The sequence below is a fragment of the Gallinula chloropus genome (genome assembly GCF_964237585.1).
Source record: "Gallinula chloropus genome assembly, chromosome: 3".
Lineage (NCBI taxonomy): Eukaryota > Metazoa > Chordata > Aves > Gruiformes > Rallidae > Gallinula > Gallinula chloropus.
In genome coordinates, this window is record NC_140087.1 from 10,931,318 (window position 1) to 10,954,415 (window position 23,098).

At 37.0% G+C, this 23,098-nt stretch overlaps 1 protein-coding gene across 1 annotated transcript in view; it reads right to left on the reverse strand.

Moving 5' to 3' along the window:
- FIG4 (FIG4 phosphoinositide 5-phosphatase) overlaps positions 1–23,098 on the reverse strand; it is a gene marked incomplete at its 5' end in the record, with an annotated part of 63,337 nt that overhangs the window by 19,512 nt on the left and 20,727 nt on the right. The window contains 12 exons of the mRNA XM_084261844.1: positions 1,471–1,554; positions 2,339–2,486; positions 3,011–3,069; positions 4,480–4,618; positions 10,479–10,645; positions 13,242–13,390; positions 14,955–15,000; positions 16,409–16,525; positions 18,814–18,947; positions 21,586–21,683; positions 22,312–22,474; positions 22,911–23,011. Coding sequence (XP_084117970.1) covers positions 1,471–1,554; positions 2,339–2,486; positions 3,011–3,069; positions 4,480–4,618; positions 10,479–10,645; positions 13,242–13,390; positions 14,955–15,000; positions 16,409–16,525; positions 18,814–18,947; positions 21,586–21,683; positions 22,312–22,474; positions 22,911–23,011 — 1,405 coding nt within the window. The remainder of the gene's footprint in view (positions 1–1,470; positions 1,555–2,338; positions 2,487–3,010; positions 3,070–4,479; positions 4,619–10,478; positions 10,646–13,241; positions 13,391–14,954; positions 15,001–16,408; positions 16,526–18,813; positions 18,948–21,585; positions 21,684–22,311; positions 22,475–22,910; positions 23,012–23,098) is intronic.

Sequence of the window (23,098 nt, forward strand, 5' to 3'; positions counted from 1 at the left end):
AGGTCACAAGAAAAGCAGTCTGTTCTGAAAGCTGGAGAATGAAGCAGTGGCCAAACACTGGTAAGACTGACATCTTCACTCCCAACACATACTCATAAGGTGACCAAGATCTAATTGTCCTCCAGAACACTTACAGATGAAAACATATCACCAAGCCCTCCAGAAATGTCATAGCAGATCAAAAGATGATTACAAACATGCAAGGCAAAGATACGATCTCTACCAAGGTCTACATATGGGTAAGGTGGAAGACCAAAGCCACACTTCATACCATTACACACTTCACACATGAGAAGCCCTATGAGCAATAACCAGGGAGTCCTGGAATGTGGCTTTGATCCAGCTGATTCTCTACCTTGTAACAATGCCTAAAAATTACAGTGGGGAGCTTGAAGCAAAGTGCCTGAGAAAAATGTGTAATGGTCAAGCATTTAATGAAACATCTGGAGATAAATCAATTAATCCAAAATCTGATGTTATACCAAAGCTGAAGAATAAAGCTCACCCTCAAAGGAACCCATAAACTCACAATTCTTAGCAGATGCAAACTATATACTGTTGAAAAGTCTTTCTGGTGAAGTCACAGGGAACATCAATACCATGAAATCAAGTTCTACTAGTGATAAATACAGTCTCCTCTCAACATTTAATGACAGTGAGTCCCTCAGGGTGAAGGCACCACAGATGTTATTTGCAAGACAGTCAAATTTTGTAGCTTTTAACAGAACAGCAAGTTTTCAGAAGAACTTAAAATGTTGTGACAGGAGAGGTTTAATCATTACTGACAAAAGATTTCCTTAATATGAGGTATCAAAAAGAGAATGAATTGGTCGAGGAAGATTCCCCTATGTGATACAGCAGATCAAACACAACAAGGGAATAAAGTAGCAAAGCAAATCCTGGATGCAAAAGCAGCTAAATGAAACTTTCACTTGTCCCAATAGCTTGTTGCTAAATTCTTCATGTAATTTTTATCTCTAAATATTTTTAATAACCTTTTTCATCAAAAACTATGTAGAAATCAGCAGTGCTGCTTCAGGATATGTTCTATTTGTTCAAAATGTTGGGTTTTTGGGTTTTTTTTTTTTGGTTTGTTCTTTTAAAAGCCAACAATATTTGCATTTCTGTCATCTCCAACAGAGAGTACATTTGCCACTAGTATGAAGAGATGATCAAATTTTTAACAACCTGTGTATCTGTATTCTAGACAAAATTTTCTCATGGGTTTCACTTAGAGGAGTACAAGAAAACAGAAAAGATTAAACAAGCCTGAATAAAGAAATCCAAGTGTCAAATAAAAATCTCAAATTAGGTATGAGTATTAAAGCAGTGTAACACCAATGACTTTTTTTATTTCCCGTGTAAAAGAGAATATGCTACACAGACACAGACACACACACAGAGTTTATACATTTGCATTACAATTTCATTACTATTAAACCAGAACCAAATTTCATTTTTCAGACTTACCCCAACACTGATTTTCCAGTTTCATCAGGTTTACGAACAGTAAATGGACTTGGATCAATCCCCACATTCTTAGGCATAAAATCTCTGGCAAAATAGAAAGGAAAAATTGTTCATGAGCAAAGCTCCACACAAGTCCTTGTAAATTTTCTAGAAAAATTGCCTCTCACATCTACCTCTGAACTAAAAAAAAATCATTATAAAAAGAAATATCAAGTTCTAAATTAATCATTGCAAGCTAAAGTAAATATACGCCCCTAGCTATTTTAAAAAGCTTTCAATTGTATTACTTAATCCTATAAAACAGCTGCAAACTTCAGTACTTGCCAAGGAGGCTGGAGCAATGTGCTCCATTCCTGTGCTGAAGAAGCCCTGTAACTCAGGTACATTTTTTCCAAAATGATGCCAATGCTCAAATTGAATAAAAAACCTGCATGAAACATAATCTGCCTGGAAGCCTTTATCTAATAGGTGATTCAGATTATGCTTAGAATATCCAGCTGATTGCTGACAAAAAAACCCCCTCAAAAAACCCCAAACCCAACAAAACCAAAAAACCCAAAGAAAACTCAAAACACTATCTGGCCAGCTGTGTGGACCTCGTGAATTCTAGCCTGTTATCTGAGTCCACAGAGAAAAGCTTATTTTTCACCCTTCAAATGCCCAAACATTTGGCATCCCATAATAAAACATAATGAGAAATTTAAAGTGCTACCTTAACAGATTTTTTTTCAGAGTAGCATTTCCATTTCAGCATTCTGATTTAGGTTCTAGAAGTTTGCTAAATTTGAAGCATTATAAAGACCCAGCCCCAGCCCCACCCCCAATGCTTATCATGTCTATTTTATAGTCACAACACATCCCAATATACCGTGTAGAATTGGTCATTGCCAAGCAGAAGGTCTCATCAAAACTGCTCAGCTCGTATGGCCGAAAAAACTCATTGTGGATATCGATTTCCTCTTCATACTTGTGGAATTTCTTCACTGTCAACTTCCGTCTGTTTTCAGCACAGGTCACTAGGAAAAAGAAAAACAATTTTAAATCTTTTTAGTAATATTTAATGACTCTGCAAAAATCTAAACAGGGAGTAACCTACTTACCTAAACCACCCTACAAGCCATTTTTCTACAGCTATATCCCCTCTGAGGCAAGAAGCTATGGTATGAAGAAGATGCACAGCACTTCTTTAATAAATATGCACTACCATCCAGCACAATTTCACTTCCCTTCACAATGACAATTCCTACAGTATCCCAGAGAAAGCTATACCTACTAAAGAAAGCTATACATTAGCAATACACTATATACATACAGCATACACTATAAACATAGGCAGGTCAAGTTTTAGCCAACTCGGTATTCTCCTGCACCCTGCAGCTGAAAAAACATAGTTCATTGTGGGAAAAAATGAATAACATTGTCAATCATTATGGATTTTTTTTTCCCCCAGATTTTGGATTTAAAACATTTAAAAAGCATCTGTGACTAAAACTTCTTTTTCAAGATACTCTACAAGGCAAGGAGAAAATAGAGTCCCTACCTTCATCAAAAGGAAGAGGTAAATGCTGAAGCACACCTGTGGTCCACCAGTAAGTATAGCTGCACAGGAAAAACACACATACAACTTATACAGAAGGTTTTTTGATCTTGTATCCAGTCTAGACATTTTCATGTAACAGTTACCCAACCACACAGCATCTCTTTAATAAACATTTATTTACAATCCCAGTGTGGAAGAAAGTGAAGATTTATTCTTGGACGGAGGATTTCACAGGCCTCTATCCTACTACTTTGTTCTCAGGCCATGGAATTTAAGCACATGAAACTCAATACAGGTATGGAGGGAGGAGCAGATGTCAGACTGAGAACAGTATCTGTGTCAAGTAAGAGACAGTCAGAGTAACAGCTGAAAGGGAGACTAGGACATTCATATATTTGCAATGTATCAGCTGAATTAATTTTTGACATACAATTTTGTTTGGAACCAGTAGGCAATAAAACTGCACGTTCCACGTGTGCCTGAAATGACACTGTGTTGTACAGCTGATAGGAGTCAGCAGCATGGGATAATACAAAAGGACTGACATTTCAGCCATATCCCATGCCAGCTATCATGCCAGGTTAGTGGACTGAGCAGCCAACAAGGACTGAACGTGCTCTTTAAACTCTTACAGTTTAAACACCCAGACAAGAATCTAAATGCAGATATTCAGATCTACCATTTGTGATACACAGCTTTAAGGCCCACAGAAAAAAAACAGAAATGCAAACAGCAATATCCTCACTGGAGATGATTTAGTTAACAATTCCAGTATTGTTGCTACCATTAAAATGGCATTTTTTATTACTTGTTTTAACACACAGTATTTATAATCCTAAAGAAAATCATTCCTCATTGTGAAGGGCTCTAAAATGACTTCAGTGTTTTTATGCTTTACCTGCATTACTTATGTGTATTACTGTGCAACTACAATGGAATGCAAATGAAGACAAATAGTCTTCAAAGCAGGCTAGACACAGCTGGAAGGAAGGCAGAAAATCATGGGCTTCTGGGTATGCACAGCTGCAGGCTAAGTGCATTACACACACAAAATAAATGTTATCCTTATCATCTCATCTCAAATACAGTGACAACTTGATAAATCCAAGCATCAAAAATACACCTGTACTTTGCTTGATGAGACAGTGGTAACTGTGCTTCAGGAAGGTAGTGAAGCATCTCACACCGCAGGACAGAATTTCACATGAAATGAAAATTCCTTTTCCCCACACAGCTGTAAAATAACTAGAGCAAATTCTTCACAACACTAACACCCAACATCTTTGGTAATGCCTTGAAGGTTTAGGGGTTGGGGTTTTTTTAAGTTTTCATTAAAACTTATAAAAAGAGTAAGCAAGTTTTCGACAGACTGAGCAAACTGTTTGGTTAACAACATGCAGTTTGAAAAAATTTATTAGGCCAATACCAAACAAAGCCAAACAAAAAACCAAAACAGAATAGCAAAATACCTTCTCCTGGTCTGTGACAGACTGAGGGTGTTCTTGTGATGCAAATAAAAATCAGTGGGAAGTTCCCAGAGATGAGGTTTTCCTTCAGTAGGCTTGAACACTCCCAGGAAGAGATTGATAGAATCTTGCCTGTCTGCATCTGTTAGACAAGAGGTACACTTAATGCCAGGAACATTGCAGAGCTCAAGCCCATTCAGGTGTTTGCTTGTTTGTTATGTGTGCTCCTCACAGACAGAGTGTGTATGTCCTGTGACTTCTAAGGGGACCTCTGGGCTTCAATCACTGTAATGGAACGTGATTTAGGCCTGACCTTCTGCCACACTGCACTGCAGTACCAGCACTGCCTCTTTCCTTGGCTTCTCTCACAGAAGCTGAGGAAGCAGCTCTGCTTTAGAGGCTTTGCAGAGGTAAGATTTCCTGCTGCAGCTCCATCTCCCACCTCTGCCTCTGTGTATATGCATGAAGCACGTGCATGTAGTTATTCATGCATGTTTCAGAGAATCAGATTTATCATCACAAATTTACTGCAGTCTAAGTAACAGAAGAACGATTTCATAAAATTAACTGTATCCACACAATGCACAAATTAACCACATAACAAAAACTATCAACTTTTTTGTTTTTTCTAGTCAAAACATAGTCAGTAAAATGATTAACCTTCACAAACACTTTTTAATAATTTGGACTTTTCTCCCTGGTGGGTTGAATGATCGTTTTTTCTTGCCATATTCTAAGCTTCACTAAACTAAATAAGGTAAGTGCTAAAATTCAGTAGTTACATACCACTGTAGATGACACATGACAAGAAATGCTGTTGTTCACTTAACCTTTTGCTACCTAGCTGCAGATAGGATAAGTTACAACAGGTAAGAAGAAAAGCTGGAGTCAGGTGAGGGATTTGGGATGGTGAACTGTGATCAAGACAACTTTGCAAGCAGAGTCATAAGGTCAGAGGAAGGCTTAGATACAATGGATCTTCAGATCTGGGGGAACACATGGAAAACTAAGCTACATTTGTGCCCTGAGGAATTAACATCTGAAGAGCTCTTGTCTAGACCCTTGTTTGCACTTCAGTAATCATCAGACAAGGAATAGCTCAGACTAGCTCAACAGGTAAGGTCTCTCCTTCAGTTCTCCCCACGGTTCCAATAGAGTATTATGAGTGTCCCTTTAGCAACACACCGCATCGAAGAGACAAACTGAAGTCTCAGTATACCAGAAAGCAGGTTAAAAAAATAGGCAGAATCCCTAAAGCATGGGTATGACAGCAAGGACAAAGTTGGTTCCTGGCCACCACCAAAGTTTTAATCAGTATTTCCTCCGCCCCAGAATTCAAATGTCTCTTTGCTCTGTGTAATTTATCATATTTTACAGGGAATTAAGACACAAAACCAACCAATAAATGAAGGGCCATGTAGAAATTTGGTGACAATACAATTACAGAAAAGTACTGTACTTTACAGAAGTGTACATTACATGGAGGTCAGTATTTGAAAGTGGAATCTTCTGTAAAAACAGTCACTTGGTGTAACAGGGCACAGCACCAGGAGAAGGGGAAGAAATGGGAAACCTCTTCATGTTGCTTGGCTCCCCTTACCTACTTAAGACGGCCTTTCACCTGAAATCTGGCTTCTTTCTGCCTTTTCTATGCACTTGTATTCCCTCCAGATCCTTTTACTGTCCCTCTTCAAAAAAAAGATACTTATTTCGCATTCTTTCTTGCTCCCAATCTTTGCAATTTTCATAAGAGAAAAATGTTTATATACATTAACTCTTCTACACAGTAACACTAAAAAGCAGCTGTAGGTCCTTACGGTTTTCAAGCTATATTGCTTCTGCAAAATGATGTCACATTTTAAACATGACATAAGGAGAGAATGAGGAACAAACAGTGCAAGAAAGCTATGCAAAACTCAAAAAAAAGGCCTGAAAAAAACAAACAAAAACCAACCTTGTTGAGGACACTGAGAATTAAAAGAAAAAGGAAAGTCACAAGCAGTAACATATATTCTTTCTTCCTGGTAAGTTACATAGTTAGTGATTTAAAGAAAGTGCTGAACAAAGCTCAAGGAAGCTCTCTACCTTAACACACCAGCACAGAAACTGGGGGAGCCCTAAAACCAAAATTAACTAACTTGAGCAAATAGGTTAAAACTGGTGATAACTTCTGAATGGTAAGGGCAGAGACAAGCCTCTGTTGTTCATTTAACATTGTTTCATGTGCTAGAGACAGAAGGTATACTGACATTGTTAACTAAATAACTGTAAAAGAATTAAAGTAAAACAAGATAATTCAATGTCACCACCTATATGACAGATGCTAAAATGAAATAAAACTAAATGAAGCTTGTTCTGTGACAAACAGCTTGAATTAAACTCATACCAACTAATTTAACAAAATCATTGTCTGAAATTGTCTACAGCAGCAGTTTATTAAATCATTCTTACCTTTTTTATATAGCAAAAAAAATTACTCTTAAATGTTACATTGCAAAAGGACTAAAACTATCTTTTGCTTTTATTATTTCAGTTGTTCAACTGTGTTTTAAGCATAAAAGAAATACAGGAGATTGATAAAAAAATGTCTTTCAACTGTCTTACTTAACGTATAATTTCATAACATTAAAGACACTTCGTGCATAAGTCTTCAAGCAAGTACCAACATAACGTGAACTGGGGGCATACATAGTCAACTTCAAAGGTGACAATCCTCCCCCAGCTTTATTTTAAGGGTTGAACAATTTTATGACTTAATTTTGAACAAAAGTAATGAAAGCTTTTGTCTTTCTTTGAAGCACTGCCCAGAGAAAACAGGATATTGAACTTTGTGGATCAATTTTCTTATCTAGATAGAAAAATATCTCTCTTCTAAAACAAATAAATAAGAATGTGTCAATGCACTGTGGAGCACAGATAAAGGAGCAAATAGGTTTTCTCCCTTCAGTGTTAGCAATGAATGTTATAATTATACAAGCAAATAGAAAGACTGCACTGCTTTTTTAAGATACTGTGATGTACGTGTATGCTAGCACATTTTTAAGACCATTTGAGAAAACAGGATCCAAAGGGGCCATCTAATTGAATTACCCTAAAATAATCTACCACTCTCAATCTGCATTTGCAACTGCATTACATGAGAAATTACTAAATCATGAGATATTCAAACAATTGGTTCTACAACATCCCAGGACTAAAATGTTAGAGTAATTAGGTTTACTTTCATACAACACTACAAGGTAGCTTACTATGTCCACTCCTGTTTGTGGATAAATCGATTATTCCAGATTCCAGAAGCTTATTATACATGTTGCAACTCCAGCATTGAAGTCTGCAAGGTCATGTTACTTTTTAAAAGACATAAAGGCTAGAAGAATATTATTTGGAATACTATTACCCAATTTCCCTGGCAATTACAAATGAAAGAAAAACATTAGAAATCAACTAAATTAGAATGCCTGCCAGAGAGGGTGTTGAAGGACCACGTAATTTTTAGCTGGATGATGTCCTTTTTGGTACAATTTACTTGCTTATAGCCAGGGTACTTCAAACAGTTGGCTTCCCAAACTACACTGCACCATCTACTTTTTTTTAAGTTACCATAAAAGTAGTTGTCCCACATATTTAAGAGAAAACCTTGGTTTTCCTCCAAGCTTCAGCATTCTTCACCTTTCTAGTGGAAGGGCAACATAAACCAAATTTATAGGTACAGAAAATTTATGGAAAACCTAAGCTACATATCATGAACTAGGGTGACTGCTTTCAAAGTTACCTTTCTTACAAGTCCAAATATTATCTACTGGGTTAGTCCTGGCAAGTCACTTAACCGATACATGTCTTTTTCTCACCTATACAACTTCAGTATTAGTGATTATCCCAAGAACTTTGCGGTTAACAGGTGAAACCATTTTCTTAGAAGTGTAAATTAATTTAGAATGATGTATTTTTTTGTGATAAACAGAACAAGTGTGGCTAAGTGATTTATTTAGGAGGCCGATTGTAATCATGTTCTGAATTTGATTCATTGCATGACTTGAAGCAAGCCACTGAAATTTTCTGAGTCTGTTTACTACTGGTACATAAACTCATAAACATCTAAAAAAGGTTTCTGACATCAGAAACACAAGCATGCTGGTGAACAGATTTTTATTTGCATTTAAAGGATATGTGATTGATAGTAACAACAGTAACTGCAGCATAGCAGATCAGAATGTTGTTCTAAAAATGCTTGCTTCATCTCTGCTTTCTGAGAAAGCGTCAAGAATAAAATCATCTATCTCAATGTGTCACATTAGCAAGCTTGCAGATGTCATTTGAACAGGCAGTGCTGAACATTTAACCTTTAAATTCAGTGAAATTAATCTTTAAAAACTTAATACTAAAAAAGTGCACTAAATGAAATGAGTGATGTTTCAACAATGCCATCTTTAACTGCGAGGAATGCACAAAGCACCAAAAATAGCTGCCTCAAATGGGATCAAATACCAAAACTGTAAGTGAATTCAGTAAAGTGCTGTACACTTTCCCCAAATCAATAGGAAAAATGAGACTTCTGTAAAAGACTAACATCCATTTGTGTCCTCAGCTACAAGTTCACCCAGGTGACAAGATGGACTTCTAAAATTCTGTATTCTTTTTTCTTTTCGTAATATCTCTTCCAGACAAACTATTTTATGTGTATTGTGACTCTCTTTGCAAGCCAGCAGCAAGCCCAAATATGCATCTAGAAATTTGCTCGAGCTTCCACTTAACCATTTAAGTATCTGGCAATAGCTATAGCTATTGAGATTTGCTCCATCTTGTGTTATCAGTACAGGTGATACTGCATGTGTGCTGCATTTTGCTCATAAGAACTAATGAAGCCATACCTTATTGCCACTGCAAACAATACAGAGGCCATATCACTGAAATAATCAAGCTCTCCATTTCTCATTCAGTTTGGGCAAATATGACACACCATTTACATTAACTGCATTCAGAAACAGTACTTTAAATACTGCACTTTCACATTTTATTACACACTCAGAATCATCACTAACAAAAGCAATAACTTCTGCCAAAGAAACCAGAGATTACTGAGGTATTTTTAGCCAGTGTCCAACTCACTGTTTTAAAGTTCACACAGTTTTTAAATAATTGCAGTCTACTAGGAAAAAAATGCTATTTCCTTCCCTGGCTACACCATTTTTGTAAAGAAGAGTAACAGAGGTCTGACAATATTTAGAACACAGCAGTACACAACGCTTGTCATCCTGATATGTCTGAGACTGTCCTCCAATCATTCTTTTAGCTTTTTCTCATGACTTTGAAAGCCATCAAGAATGCCTGGGATTTTTTTTCAGTTATTTTGCATAAGGTATGGCTCAGCATTTTTCAGAGGTTTTCTTTTAGCAATGTTGTCCAGAATAAAGTAACTGTAACTGTGACTGATACAAGGCAGTAAAGGAGTAAATTACTATTTTACAATTTAACCCAAAAAATAGGTTATATACTTGGTGGACCTTGCTTTTTTGTCTTTTCTGTCACAAATCCAGTAGTAACTTCTGCTCATACAGAACAATTGTGGATATCAGAACTTGCTTTTTGTTGGACGTGCCCAGAAACATCACAAGAAATACTCCACTTGAAGCCTTCTACTTGCATTTAGAGTTTTCGTTTCCCTTGTATTTGTTGAAGCGATTCTGTCCATCATTTTAACAGCTCTGCAACAGCTACCTGCTCCTCTATTGATCTACAAATGTCACTGGCAGTTTCAGTACATGTGTACATTTTTAAATACCTGTTATATCAATTAAGATAGCTTATAGCAAATTAGGTTCCATGCACTTGCACAGGATATAAATACTTCAGAATACACATTTGGTATCCATCAGATTTTACTGAATTATTTGGAAATCACAGTAGACAGGATCTGTGTTAAAAGATCATAGTATGGATTATTGAAACATCACAAGTAAGATGATTTTTAAATAATGGCTTAAAAGAAAGCACTTTAAGTTTACCTGAGAAAGCATTACTATAATATCTTGAGAGTGTTTGCATTATGTCTTTGGAATGCTGAGTCCATGGAGCTATCTTCCTATAGGTTTTTACTCTGTGGACAAGCTGAGAGCCTCCGTATTGCAGAGAAAGCGTGTCTCCATGATCTTCATATAGTTCTTCAAATAATCTGAAGGAAAAGCCAAATGTGTCATCTATCAAACCGCTGAAAAGAATTCTTAAAGAAAAAATAATAAATATACAGAATGGGAAAAGAACTCATCAATATATCAAGGCTATCAAGTCCACTGGGAATGAAGTTAGCATAACTTTCCAAAAATCTCCCTAGTTACCATAATGATGGCTCAAAGATACAAACCCAATAAACGTGACTTGTAAGAAGCATTAATGACAGTAGAAGGCTGTGAAAGAACAAGGAGAGCTGGCTAAAAGCAATGCAGTCCCCTAACATCAACAAGTTGACAGTAGACTCCAAACCCAGAGCAGTCCAAATAGCAAAAAGCTCAAAGCGCTCACTGACAAAAACAAGAACCCAGTTTCAGAAAACAAGGCTGTCCTAAGGAGATGACACCTCATCTGAAAGGTAGGAGATGGAAAAGTGCTTCTCTAGAAATGGAGACTGTGGCCTTGCTTCAGCAAGATGATGACAAGGATGACATTTTGCTAGAAGAGTCTGAAACCTTAGTTAATAGGAAAACCCAAAACAGAATAAATTGAACCAAATCTCAACCACTAAACACGTGGAAATGTATTTCACATCAGTATACCAAGACACAAATTCAGGCATCCGTGTGTGAATTGCTGTAATACCTGAGAAGAAAGAAGTCCTTAAGAAGTGAAAAGGAGGGTAGAAACAAAAGAAACAACAAAAGCAATCCCTTAGGAGAGTTTCCAGGGATAGCAACACAGCAGCCATCTGACTGAAGTCCTCCTCAAAAGGCTGGGGATTAAGAATGCTTACCCGAGCAGCAAATCAATTCCTGTAAAAAAACAAATAGCTGTCCAGCAAGTCTTCTGCCAAGGTCAAGCACAGGAAGATCAATTAGGGGGAAACTTCTGCTTATTAACTTGAAACAAACAAAAAAACTACAAAAAAACCAACCCAAACCACTTATCTCCACACAAATTGTTCAGAGTTCATTATACCATGTATGAGAATCTCCTGCTTGTTTCTTTGGGTTTGGTGAGTTGGGTTTTGTTTAGTTTTTTAATAGAAAGGGAAAGACAGCAATGCTGATCAACTAAATGCTAAAAAATGTTTGAAAGCAAAAACTGGCAGGTAAAAGGATAATAACTCTTAAAACCTTCCCAATCAGCCATAGGGGACTGATGAACATAGTTCCAATGACCTTGATATAAAGGTTGACAGAAAGCAGACAACTTTAAATTTGTTTAGGACACTGATCCACTTGATTTGGAAAAGACTTGTAGAATTAAATTACCCTTCCAGTCTTAAACTATTAAGCCTGCATTCAAACAAAGACTAGTCTTCTGTGGAGAGAGGTAGAAGAGGGGTTGGAAAAGGGGAGGTAGTGAAGCCTAAGGAAAGATTGCAAAATGCCACCTGAGGTGCTGAAGTAAGTGATAACTGTAGAGGATACCATAGAGAGCAGATATGAGTCCTGTCTACCTCCTGATCAACTCTAGTTGGACCCAACAGTCCCCACTGCAGAGTCCTCAGGAGACTGCATGGGAACTACTACTTGCAGCAGCAGCACTTTGTTCCCACAGGTAAACATGCACCACCTGGCAGCTGGGACATGGCTGATGAGAGACATTGGGGAAACCAGCCAGTGGATGCTCTCCCTGGCCATCAGGCAGAAGCCAGAAGCCACTGCTTGCAGTGAGCCAACAAGCTGCAAGTGAGGTTCTTTCCATGGCACATACCAGCTCCTGGCACCAGGGAAATGCTGGAAGCCAGTGGGAGCAAGAAGAGGAGCTGAAGGAACGTCACCAGTATAGTGGAGACAGAGTACTTTGCCTGTTCTGAAATATAAGTTACATCTCCACATTCAAAACACTATCAAATCACTAGTCAAAACCAGCAATGAAGCCAGAAGTGTCACAGTCATGACAACAGCTTTAAGGAATAAACCCACATCACCTCAAGGACACTTATATTAATTTCTGATGCATGTTCAGAACTTATGCAGCTTAGTTCCCCCTGCCCCCCAAAGCATTTAAATTTAAATGCTGAGTTTTCTTAAATGGTTTGAGGATGCCTGAGTAAGTATAATTGATATTTGATCTGAGAGAACATCTATGCTGAAAACTTTTCTTCAATAAAACAAACATTTTCCAAAGAAAAAAATGGAAAAATGACAAGGTAAGACAGTGCTTCTATACAATTATCAGTTTGGCATTCTCCATGAAAGCATATAGTTATGTTTTCAGTTTTTGTCAGTATTTTGCCTCAAGCAAGTGCAGGAAGTGTAAAAGACTGGGGTGGGCTTTTTGTTACATTTATTTAAAAGTAAACCTCTTGGCTTTAAGTTTAGGCATACAAAGACAATGAAGTCAAGCAGTTATCCCACAGGAAGCCTGATTAACACACTTTTCCAGAAAACCAAATTTTTAACATGACTGGATTGCCTCAAGAAGATTTCAAGTACAGAACATTTTTTTTAAACTCAGACAAATAAACATTATTAAATCATTCCAATACAAAGAATTACACTTTCTTCTACACAGACATATTTTTCCTAAATCTCCTGACACAAAATTGAAAAAATAAAACCATGACACACTTTATTAATACATCTTACCTAACAGCATCCGTATCGAATTGTAGGTTTGGTTTATCAATCAATCCCAGTGAATAGAGCTGGTATGCCAGTGCACATTTTCCCACCATAAACTGGGCTGTGTTAGTGCGATCTAAACAGTCCACACAATTGGTTCGGAGAACTCCAGTCTGGTAAAGCAACCCAAATAAAACATTATTAAAGAAAAAATTACTACACTCATGATTTTTACTGTTTTACTACTTGTAGTAGCCTTGCCAAATCTCAAATTCTGTCAGTTCACAGAAATATGAGGAAAGATATTTCTAGAAAAACGTTTAAAAGCAATTCATCTCCAGCAAGCTACATCAGCCTGCTCTGATGCCTACTTTCAAACTATTCTTGCTTGTCATCACTCAAACTGCATTTCTCCTTCAAATCACAAACAGCCCTAAAGAGTTACCATAAAAAGAAAAGCTATGTTATTTCAGTGAAGAAAGTCTGAGTTTCAAGTACACTGCAACTACTGCAAAAAATAAAGTGCACTTCAGACTTGGGGTTCTGCAGTGCCTGTGTTTCAAGATTTCTGTGTCTGGAGCATCACACGAGCATTTTGTTGAAGGTCACAGTCACACACATTCTTCTATGCTGCTTGCACCGTGATTCTTTGGTTCCATAATGCACACAAAGTTATTTTTGAATATGAACAGCTGCAAGAAATGTATTACAATATAATAGCATGGGCAATTTTTCTGCTCAAATGTATATAGCTACATCCAAGCTAGTCAACTAAAGTTTTATTGCTTTAATAAAGAAGCACTTAATAAAGACTCACAAGGTGTCTATTGCGAGATGAACTGTGATCCTAATGCTTACATGCATGCCAACAGTGACTACTTCAAATGATTAAAGTTGAAAGAGATAAAATGAACATTCCCCTAATACAGGTAAACCTGTAAGATGAACATTGAAAAAAATTCCAACTAGCATTGACATGTTTTATTTTAAAACAGATCAAATTCTACCTAATTTGCTGTTTATCTGCACTCCACAAACACATCCCAGTGATCAGCTAGGGAAGGAATGAATGGTCACATGTTTCCTAACTTAACATGAACTACAAAATTACCAATGGCAAAAAAGCTCAAGAATATGCCCCATGTTCAGACTATACAATTGTAACATTCAGGTATAAGCCTGGCACTGTATGGTTTACAGCTCAGCCAGCACTTCTCTGACTCTATAGCAAGCATGTTTCTTGTTTTATTTTCTTTCAGTGATGGAAATTGTAATGATGTACAAAATACTCAGCACTGGTGAAAATACTTTTAATAACCCACTTTCATGTGTATAAATATGTCACCAGGCTTAAGTATGCTTATTCTTCCCCTCTTTTGTGTAATACTATACTATGCAGTTTGCTAAAATGCTGCTGTTTTAACTTTCACTGCACTGGTCACTGCAGAATAAATAGTAATGGAAACTAGTTTAAAATACGGGCATTTCTCGAACTACCTCCAGCAAAAATACAATACCAACAGCGTAAGGTTTTGTGGTACCATGCAAGAACTTTAAGCCCTGTTTCCCAGTTGAGTTTCTGGGATGCTCAGCAATAATGCTGTTTACTATAAATATTAATTTAATTTGCACTCTGCACATCTCCGATCAGGTATTTAAGTGAAATGGTTCACTGGTGCTTTGGGACTGCTGACCTCTGTCACTATAACTATGGATTAACAAAGTATAATTTAGTACCTGCAAGCGACCAGTAGAAACAACATAACCTCCCAGTTCGTTCCACCTGAAAGGGAAACAAACAGAATGACTTAAAAATAATTTTAGAAAGTAACAGATCACACCCCATATTGATCTGCTCAGTGAAAAAAAGGTGAGAATTAAAAACTGAATACCAGAAAGCAGTGAAAGCTCTGTGAAGCAGTAAGATGTTGTATTTAAACCACACTAGGGAAAAAAAGATTTTTTTTGTTTTTAAATCTAGCCTTAAAGTAGAAATATTCAAAAGCCATACAAAGTGTTTCCTTTGCTCCCCATAGAACAGAGTATAAGCAACACAAATGTTGCTAGATTGCATCTTGAGTGCACAAAAACTGAAGTAGGTACAATGCTAATGACTGGAAGGTAGAGGCATAATCTACACTGTGGAACAAGGAGGTTGATTTAAACCTTCCCCTCACAGAGATTCTAGGCATACAGGTTGGATACATACATACCTACATCTTGTCCAGGTCTCGCAATTCTGTACCCCAGAGCCAGAGAACATGAATCAGAAACTAATGACATTTTGAGGTAGAGGAGAAGTTATTCTCTGTGAAAGCAACCCCTGAACTACTGAGTATTTTTAAATCAGCCTGACCAGAAGACTGCTATGGCAAACCTGCACCTGAGACTCACCTGACTCTCTACAGTACAAAGCATTACATTGATGTATTTATCTTGTTCCAGTTGTCATGTTTCCTGCACCACAGGGCAAAGAAAAGCTCTAAGAAAGCCTATGAGAGTTTCAGCTCTGATTGTTTCTACATGAACACAGGCTTAAAAGGCAACAATGTAAAATAATACCTATTTGGATAGTGATGAGTTCCATCCCTAACTAGAAAACTTGAAACAGAAAGTTATACTGAAAAGTTATTTTACTTCTGGATTTTAAGGGACTTCAGAGAATTCAGCTGGCTAAATCACTGTACTTCTGCAGTACTCTAAGGAAATACAGTTTCTGTTTTAAAAATAGTTTTAAATTTTGTATGTATGAATACCATAAAATCCATTGGAAAACACTGGACTTAGTAACATTTATACGATAGTTATCTTAATAGTGTGTCTCAAAAGAAGCCACTAACTAAACTCTGAATGACGTTTGCTTTGTTAAATTTATGCTCAAATTTAGGATTCCTTTGGCTAAGGTGGAAAAAAAAAAACCCAACCTATGTGCGTTATACAAACACACATGGCACAGATTACAAGCTACAAATAAAAGTCAGAAGTAAGAAGCAGCAGCATAACTGTACTCTTTCAGTGCATTATTTCTAAGCATGTGCTTCTGACTGCAAACCTTTTAGCTATAACTTAGTAGCGAATGTTATTTTTTCATACTAATTTAAGCACTAAGATAAGAAATCATGTAAAACCCTAGAAGTTCCAGACAACTCTCCAAGCAACAGATGTTACTCATCAATTAAATTAAGACGTACTTTTCATCCGGCCGCAAGATACTGCAGTAGGAATCAGGTCGATTTACAAAAAATCCAGTCTTCTTTACTACACTTTCTGCAATCACATTCAGTCTATCAAGGACGTTGCAAAGTTTGCTGGGGAGAGGAAAAAAAAAACAACCCACAGTCAAGATGTATTAATACTTAAACTTTTTCACAGTCTTTTAATTACAAAACTGATCCAAAGGAAGAGTCACATCACCGCTTGCTTTATCCAACAGTAATTATGTCTATAGTTTTCTTTGATTTTACAAACTTAGGAAACAGACACTGACCCTACCTAAGCAATTTTGTTTACTTTTTAATAAAACATATAACATAAACTAGAGGTGGCAAACTTTAAAACCCTAAAACTCCTTGACTTCTATATCACAGTAAATTTTTTTTCTACTTTCTGTGATTCACAAAATAAAAGTGCGGTCAAAAAAGATCTATGATTATGCTAAATCATGTTCTCTCATTTTGTTTGCAAGGTGCTGTTTTGTTCAGTAACATTTGTTTCCCTGTGTGGCCTTCATGATGTCCTGTACCTCCTGCTCCGATCAGTGCATCCACCCATTCATAGTTGAGGACTTCAACTTCTGCTTAATCAGACTTTTATTTTCAAAGTTTTTATTACGACGTTTACATTTAAAGTAACAAAACAATTATTACCTGTAGCATGCAACTTAAGTCAAAGACTTCTCAGCTTCTTGTCTGAGCCCAGCACGGACAGTTGGCCCAGCCTGGCCAAAGGGATATTCCCTACCACAGAGTATTATGCTCTGTATGTAACTGGGGAAGCTGGCCAAAGGTGGGATTGCTCCTTGGAAATAGACTGGGCATCAAGGTCGGCTTTTTCCTTTCTGCATGTGGTGAACAACTGCATTTGTGTATCACATGGTTTATATTTATTATTATTGCTATTATTGTTGTTACTATTATTATGCCTTTCCTTTGTTAACTTACTAAACTGTCTTTATCTCAACAATTCTCCTTTCTCTTCTATTTCCATTCTCCCTTGGGGGGCTCAGGGGGTGAAAGGGAGGGGTGAGCAAGCAGCTGCATGGTGCTTAGCTACCAGCTGGGGTTAAACCATGACACTATCAAACTAAGTTCAACACTACCTGTTAAACATGTTCTCAGTATTCCTGAAACCATCAATTCTTTAGGCAGACATACACATTATCTTCCATTCTTAAGTACCTCTTCCCTGCATAAATAATCTTGTTCAAAACACTAAGATTATTTTTTTTTATATCTCTACTAGGGTGGATATGTATATAAATATACCTCGAGCTTAAAGCTAGAAGGGGAATCCTTTGATCACCTTGCATCATTTGCCACATAGGAACCATTAAGCTTCATTAGCATCACTCCAGCATCACCCACACTGAACTTGCATCTGGCATATCTTCCAAAAGGAACTCGAGCCTTATTTTGAGATTTGCTATTTGACCATAACACAATTACAGATATACTAAACTCTGCACAATGGTATTTTAGAATAAAAAAGCAGTGTGAAACCATGTCAAACTTTAAGATAACAGTTTCACACCTATGTGATGAGCTGTATCAAACAAGTCGAACTCTGAGTAAGGATTGTTTTGCATTAAGCTCTTTTCACAAAATTTTAATTGGCAAGCATTAATTATATTCCTGCCCTTTGAACCACACCAGCTTTTCCCTTGTTTTGCTCAAACTGATATACTACCATATACCTTAAAGTTGATCCATCACTTCTTATCATTCTTCTAGAATTTCTGGCATTATAAGATGTATGCAGACCAGAAAACTTTACAAACCAAGTTGTGTGTTACTTAAAAATAGCCATCTATACCTGTAGATTTAAAGTGTTTCTGGCTTAGAAATATTTCTACATTTAGGAACACAGTCATCCTTTTCTCATGATCCTATTACACCACTCTGCTGTCCAAAATTACTGCATAAAAAGTTACAGAATATATTTGCCTAAGACACATGCCTCTAATAATACGAATTTTCATAACACTGAAATTAACGTCCCCACTTCCTTGTGGAAGAGGAAATGGAAAAGTATGAAGCCCTTTGTTTTCCAGTATCTTTTAATTCATTAAGTTCAATGACTGGAAAATGCAGTGTTTTGACTCATTCAAAATAATTGAATGTTGAAGGCTTTTTGTGGCTTTTGCCTAAAATTTTCTTTTGCAGATAATTTCAAAGTTTTCAGGACTTTCTCCACTTTGGTAAGAAACCAGGAAAACATTCAAAATCCTTAAAAACCACAAGGTTTTATTCTGTGCATAAATCTCAATAGAATTCTCCTATCATGGCTAAGCTAAATTGAACTGAAAAGCAACCCACTCAGTAGAATAGTTATTCATATTGTGGCTAAGAGCACTAGTACAGAGAAGGATCTTTTCTACCTTTTTGTGTATTTGGCCATATCCCATGGTATATATATAATTGCATGCTCTGGGGGTAAAAACTGGTTGAGATATGTCACCGCAGCAACAAGTTCTTCACTAAGAATCCTTTCGTGCTTTCTTTTTTCACGTTCCTTTAGCAAAAAGAAAAGTTAACATTACAATTTTCATTAACAGGTGCAAATAACTCATATTCATACAGAGATTCATGTATATATATATAACAGAAGTTAGAAGTGGAAGCTGTAAAAACAGCAAGCAGTTCTTCGTAACTAGTATAATTAAACTAGTACAATTAGATAAGACATGCAATTAAATTAAAAACAGGAGACAAATCTAAACACTCTGGGTTTTTAACAACTGATCTGCATTAGTAGTAAAATCCTACTTATTTTTTTGTTAAACTAGTAAAAAGTTTTAACTGTGCAAAATCATTGCCTGAAAGACGGAACCAGAAGTGGTAAAACAGAGGAAATGGACTAATACAAAGGAGAAGGGAAAAGCCAGGCACAAATGAAAGTGTCTGTCCTTGGTTCTGCTAGGATAGACATAATTTTCTTTCTGGTAGCTGGTGTAGTGCTGTGTTTTGAATTTAGTTTGTGAGCAATGCTGATAACACACTGATGTTCTGCCAAGCAGTCAAGGACTTTTTCAGCTTTTCATGCTGCCTAGCTAACAAGAAGACAGGCAGCACCCAGGAAGCTGTGAGGGGACATGGCCAGGACAGGTGACCCAAACTAACCACACAGAGTATTCCATACCATGACCCAGCATAACAGAGGGTTGGTGAGGGAGGAGCGCATGGCTCCAGGGCGTGTGGTTTGGGGGTGGTCTGGCTTTGGGATGGCTCTGAGCTGTACAGTCTGTGTTGTGCAGTTCAGTGAGAAACTGCATCGTGTATCACCAGTTTTGTATATTTTGCCATAAATTCCTGTCACTGTCATTTCTCCCTCCCTTTGCTGTCCTGGTAAACTGTCCTTATCCCAACCCATGAGGTTTGCTGTTGTCTTTCCTTGGGTTTTTTCCTTCCCTCCCATTTTCTCCCCTCTGGGAGGGAAGTCAGTGAGCGGCTACATGGTGCTCAGATGCTGGCTGGGGCAAAACTACAACAGTACCCACCCTGTTAAATGCTGGGGTACAAGAGGACCTAAGCAAATTCTTCTCCAGTACTGACAGGAGATGGGGAACAACAGCTCCCATGTGAGCAATAATTTTTAAAAATCAGAATTGGTTTGCCATTCTCTGAATACACCATGTGTTTTGGCCCCCTGTATCTTAGAATGGCTTTCCTCTCCACCTCATCCAAACTAAAAGCCATACTGGACATACGTTATAGAAACTCAGTATTAAATATATAGCAGCAGTCCTAAATAAACAAACCGAAAAGAAGCCTAACACATTCATTAGTAGTTAGTAAGTTTCTATGATAGACAGATACAGAAGGGCATAGATTTACATTGCATCAACATTTAAGAAATAAAATAATAAAAGTAGTGGAGACAGAAGTGCTTCGCGTTCGTGTCAAAGCAACAGCAACATCCAGAAAACATGTTCAGATTTGGGGGCTTCCCCCTCACTTTTTTTTTTTTAAGTGGTACATAAAGGAACATGAATTTTAGCATCTTAATACTGAAGGAAAGAAAAAGATGCATTCTCAGCCACTGTATCAAAATCCCTGTGAATAAAAGCATGTAATGATTCATGTGTCGAGGTCATGTGGGCCTAGACTCTCACTGTAACAATGGCTGCAAGAGATAAAATAATTTTCTTGTCAATAAATGCTATCCTAGGTTGATTCCAGAGACTCCTGGACAGTCTTAAAAGCACCCCTACACAGAAAGATTCTAGAAATAGAAAATAGGTTATCTACTTGCCATTTATTACAACTTAAGAGTTTTAAAAGCCTTCATTTTGTATTTTCCCTATTTTTTTACACTAGGACCGGATCCTACTTGCACATAAAAGATCCTTTTTTCTACTGAATGCAGTTCTACAACATGGTAAATTAATTTTTTTTTAAGACTAAAAAGAAATAAGGTATGATTCAAGCAAAACAAATCAATATATTAAACTCAAATGTGGAAACAAACACCAGGACAGAAAATGGCTGGATTGGAACAGAAAACAAGCGAACAAAAAACTCCATCACAAATACAAGATGTAATAACCAAAATTACAGTGCCACTCAGAACCCAGGCTTTGTACCACAGCATCTCACACAGCAGTGAATGGAGCAATCATGAAAAGCCCCCCACCAGTCCAGTCCCGAAGCCCCTGGCACTGCCCCTCAGCCAGCACCAGAGGCTTCTGTTCTGTCTCCCACTCCCACTTCCATGACTCTCCCAGACAGAGCAAACAACAGAAGATAAGCCCTTATTATAGCAATTCAGGTAACTCAGTCGTCTGTGTCAAGATGCCTACAAACTTCACTCTGCATGGAACCATTCTATTTGAGTATTTTTAGTGCTAAATTACATTTAGTGCTAAATTTATTTAGATTTACATCTATGGAGTACCAGCAAACCCTGAAAACAGCAGTGGAAGGCTACTGTAAGAAGTCTAGAAACATGGGGAATTTCTTTGTTTTGAAGGGCAGTGGTGGAAGCAGAAAGTTATGTATTACATTGCGTAAGATGAGATTTGAGAAGAAATAGGTTCTATTTGTGAGCTACTACTAGCTTAGAAAACAACCAAAATTACATAGTGACTCCACAGAAATAACCATAACATCAAAAATTAGAAAACATACAGAACATGTTTAAAGCACTGTACCTTCACAAGATTCAAAATAATAATAGGAGAGCCAAATCTCTGAAGCATTTGGTCAAAGTGAAGAGCAGCAACATGTGCAAAAGGATCTGCTTGGTCCACTGCAACAAATACACATATTCAGGAAGATTTTAATTGAGCTGTAGAGTCACTTAAATAATTTTCCCTTAAAAATACTCTTCACACAATATATACTAATCCTCTGGTTGTGGTATTTTCTCTCAAAGACACTTTCCCCTCTTTTCATGCAAAAGCTGTTAAAGACACCTGCCCCCCCCCATTTTCCAAACAGGAAGCAACTTCTTAACCAAAACTTATCAGGAGATGCTTCCAAAGAGCAAGTGTTCTGGCCCTCTTAAACTTAGCCCAGATGTTTTTCACCATTTTCAACAGGTTCAAAATTTTATCCACACTACTAAGATAACTGTATCTAACTTCATAAACACAAAGAAAACTGGCATCTTCAAACAGAAGTTTTTTGTATTTCATTTTTGAACACGAAGTCTAAGATGGAGGGTTTTTTAATTCAGTTTTATTAAATGCAGCTTTTTAAAAGGTTGAATGTTTATTATAAAGAACATTTATTTACCTTAAGTGATGGTTTCCCAGAGAACAAATGCATAGACAATTTGTTCATTTTTGCAAATTTAGTTTTCACTCACTCTCTCAGGTGTTCCTTTAGGACAGAGCACTAACCATAATCCATCACAAATTAAAAAATGTACCTACGTGTAATGGGTGGCTTAGGCATCATAGTTGAAATATCCTGAGACCAGTAGAGAGGGACAGATCCTCGAACCTGGACGTAGGAAGAGTAACTCCCCGCAGAAAATGACATTACTGAAGCATCATAAAGTATTTGTTCTGTTTCCACTTCGTTAGCAACATCTCCCTAAAACAGGAGTACACATATGATGTAGATATGACACTTCAGAGCTGCATGTTTATAGAGAACTGGTTGTTAAAATTGAACTGTAAAACACCAAAACACATCAGTGAGAACACCGCTGAAGGCTAAATTCCTATTTGTCCATAAATACATATTATCAGATTTTTATTTTTTCCTCTTTTTGGGAAATAACTTTAGCTATGAAAAAAACCCAACCTAACCCAAACCTGCTGGTAAAGACTTTCTATTTTAACAGCACCTTTATTATCTAAATTTAAAATGCAATGATAACTGTGATACATTATGTTGTTAGATAATGTTAAGGCCAAAATCCTAACCACCTTCTAAAACATTTCAGGTCTGCAGTCGGTCAAGCTTTCATGCTTTTGGAGGGGAGATGGGGAGTGGAAACAGACCCCTAAAATGATATATAAGTTACCTCACAGTTTGCTCCTCGTTTCAGAAAACGTGTTCCAGCAAACTTGCTTGATCTTCTGGCTATCAGAGTGACATATATAGGGCGACCATATATTAGCAGTTCTTGAAAAAGAAGTTAAGGTTTACATGTCACAAATTTCCGTTCACTTATTTAATGTAAGCAAAAATAAAATTCTAAAAAAGGTGTAT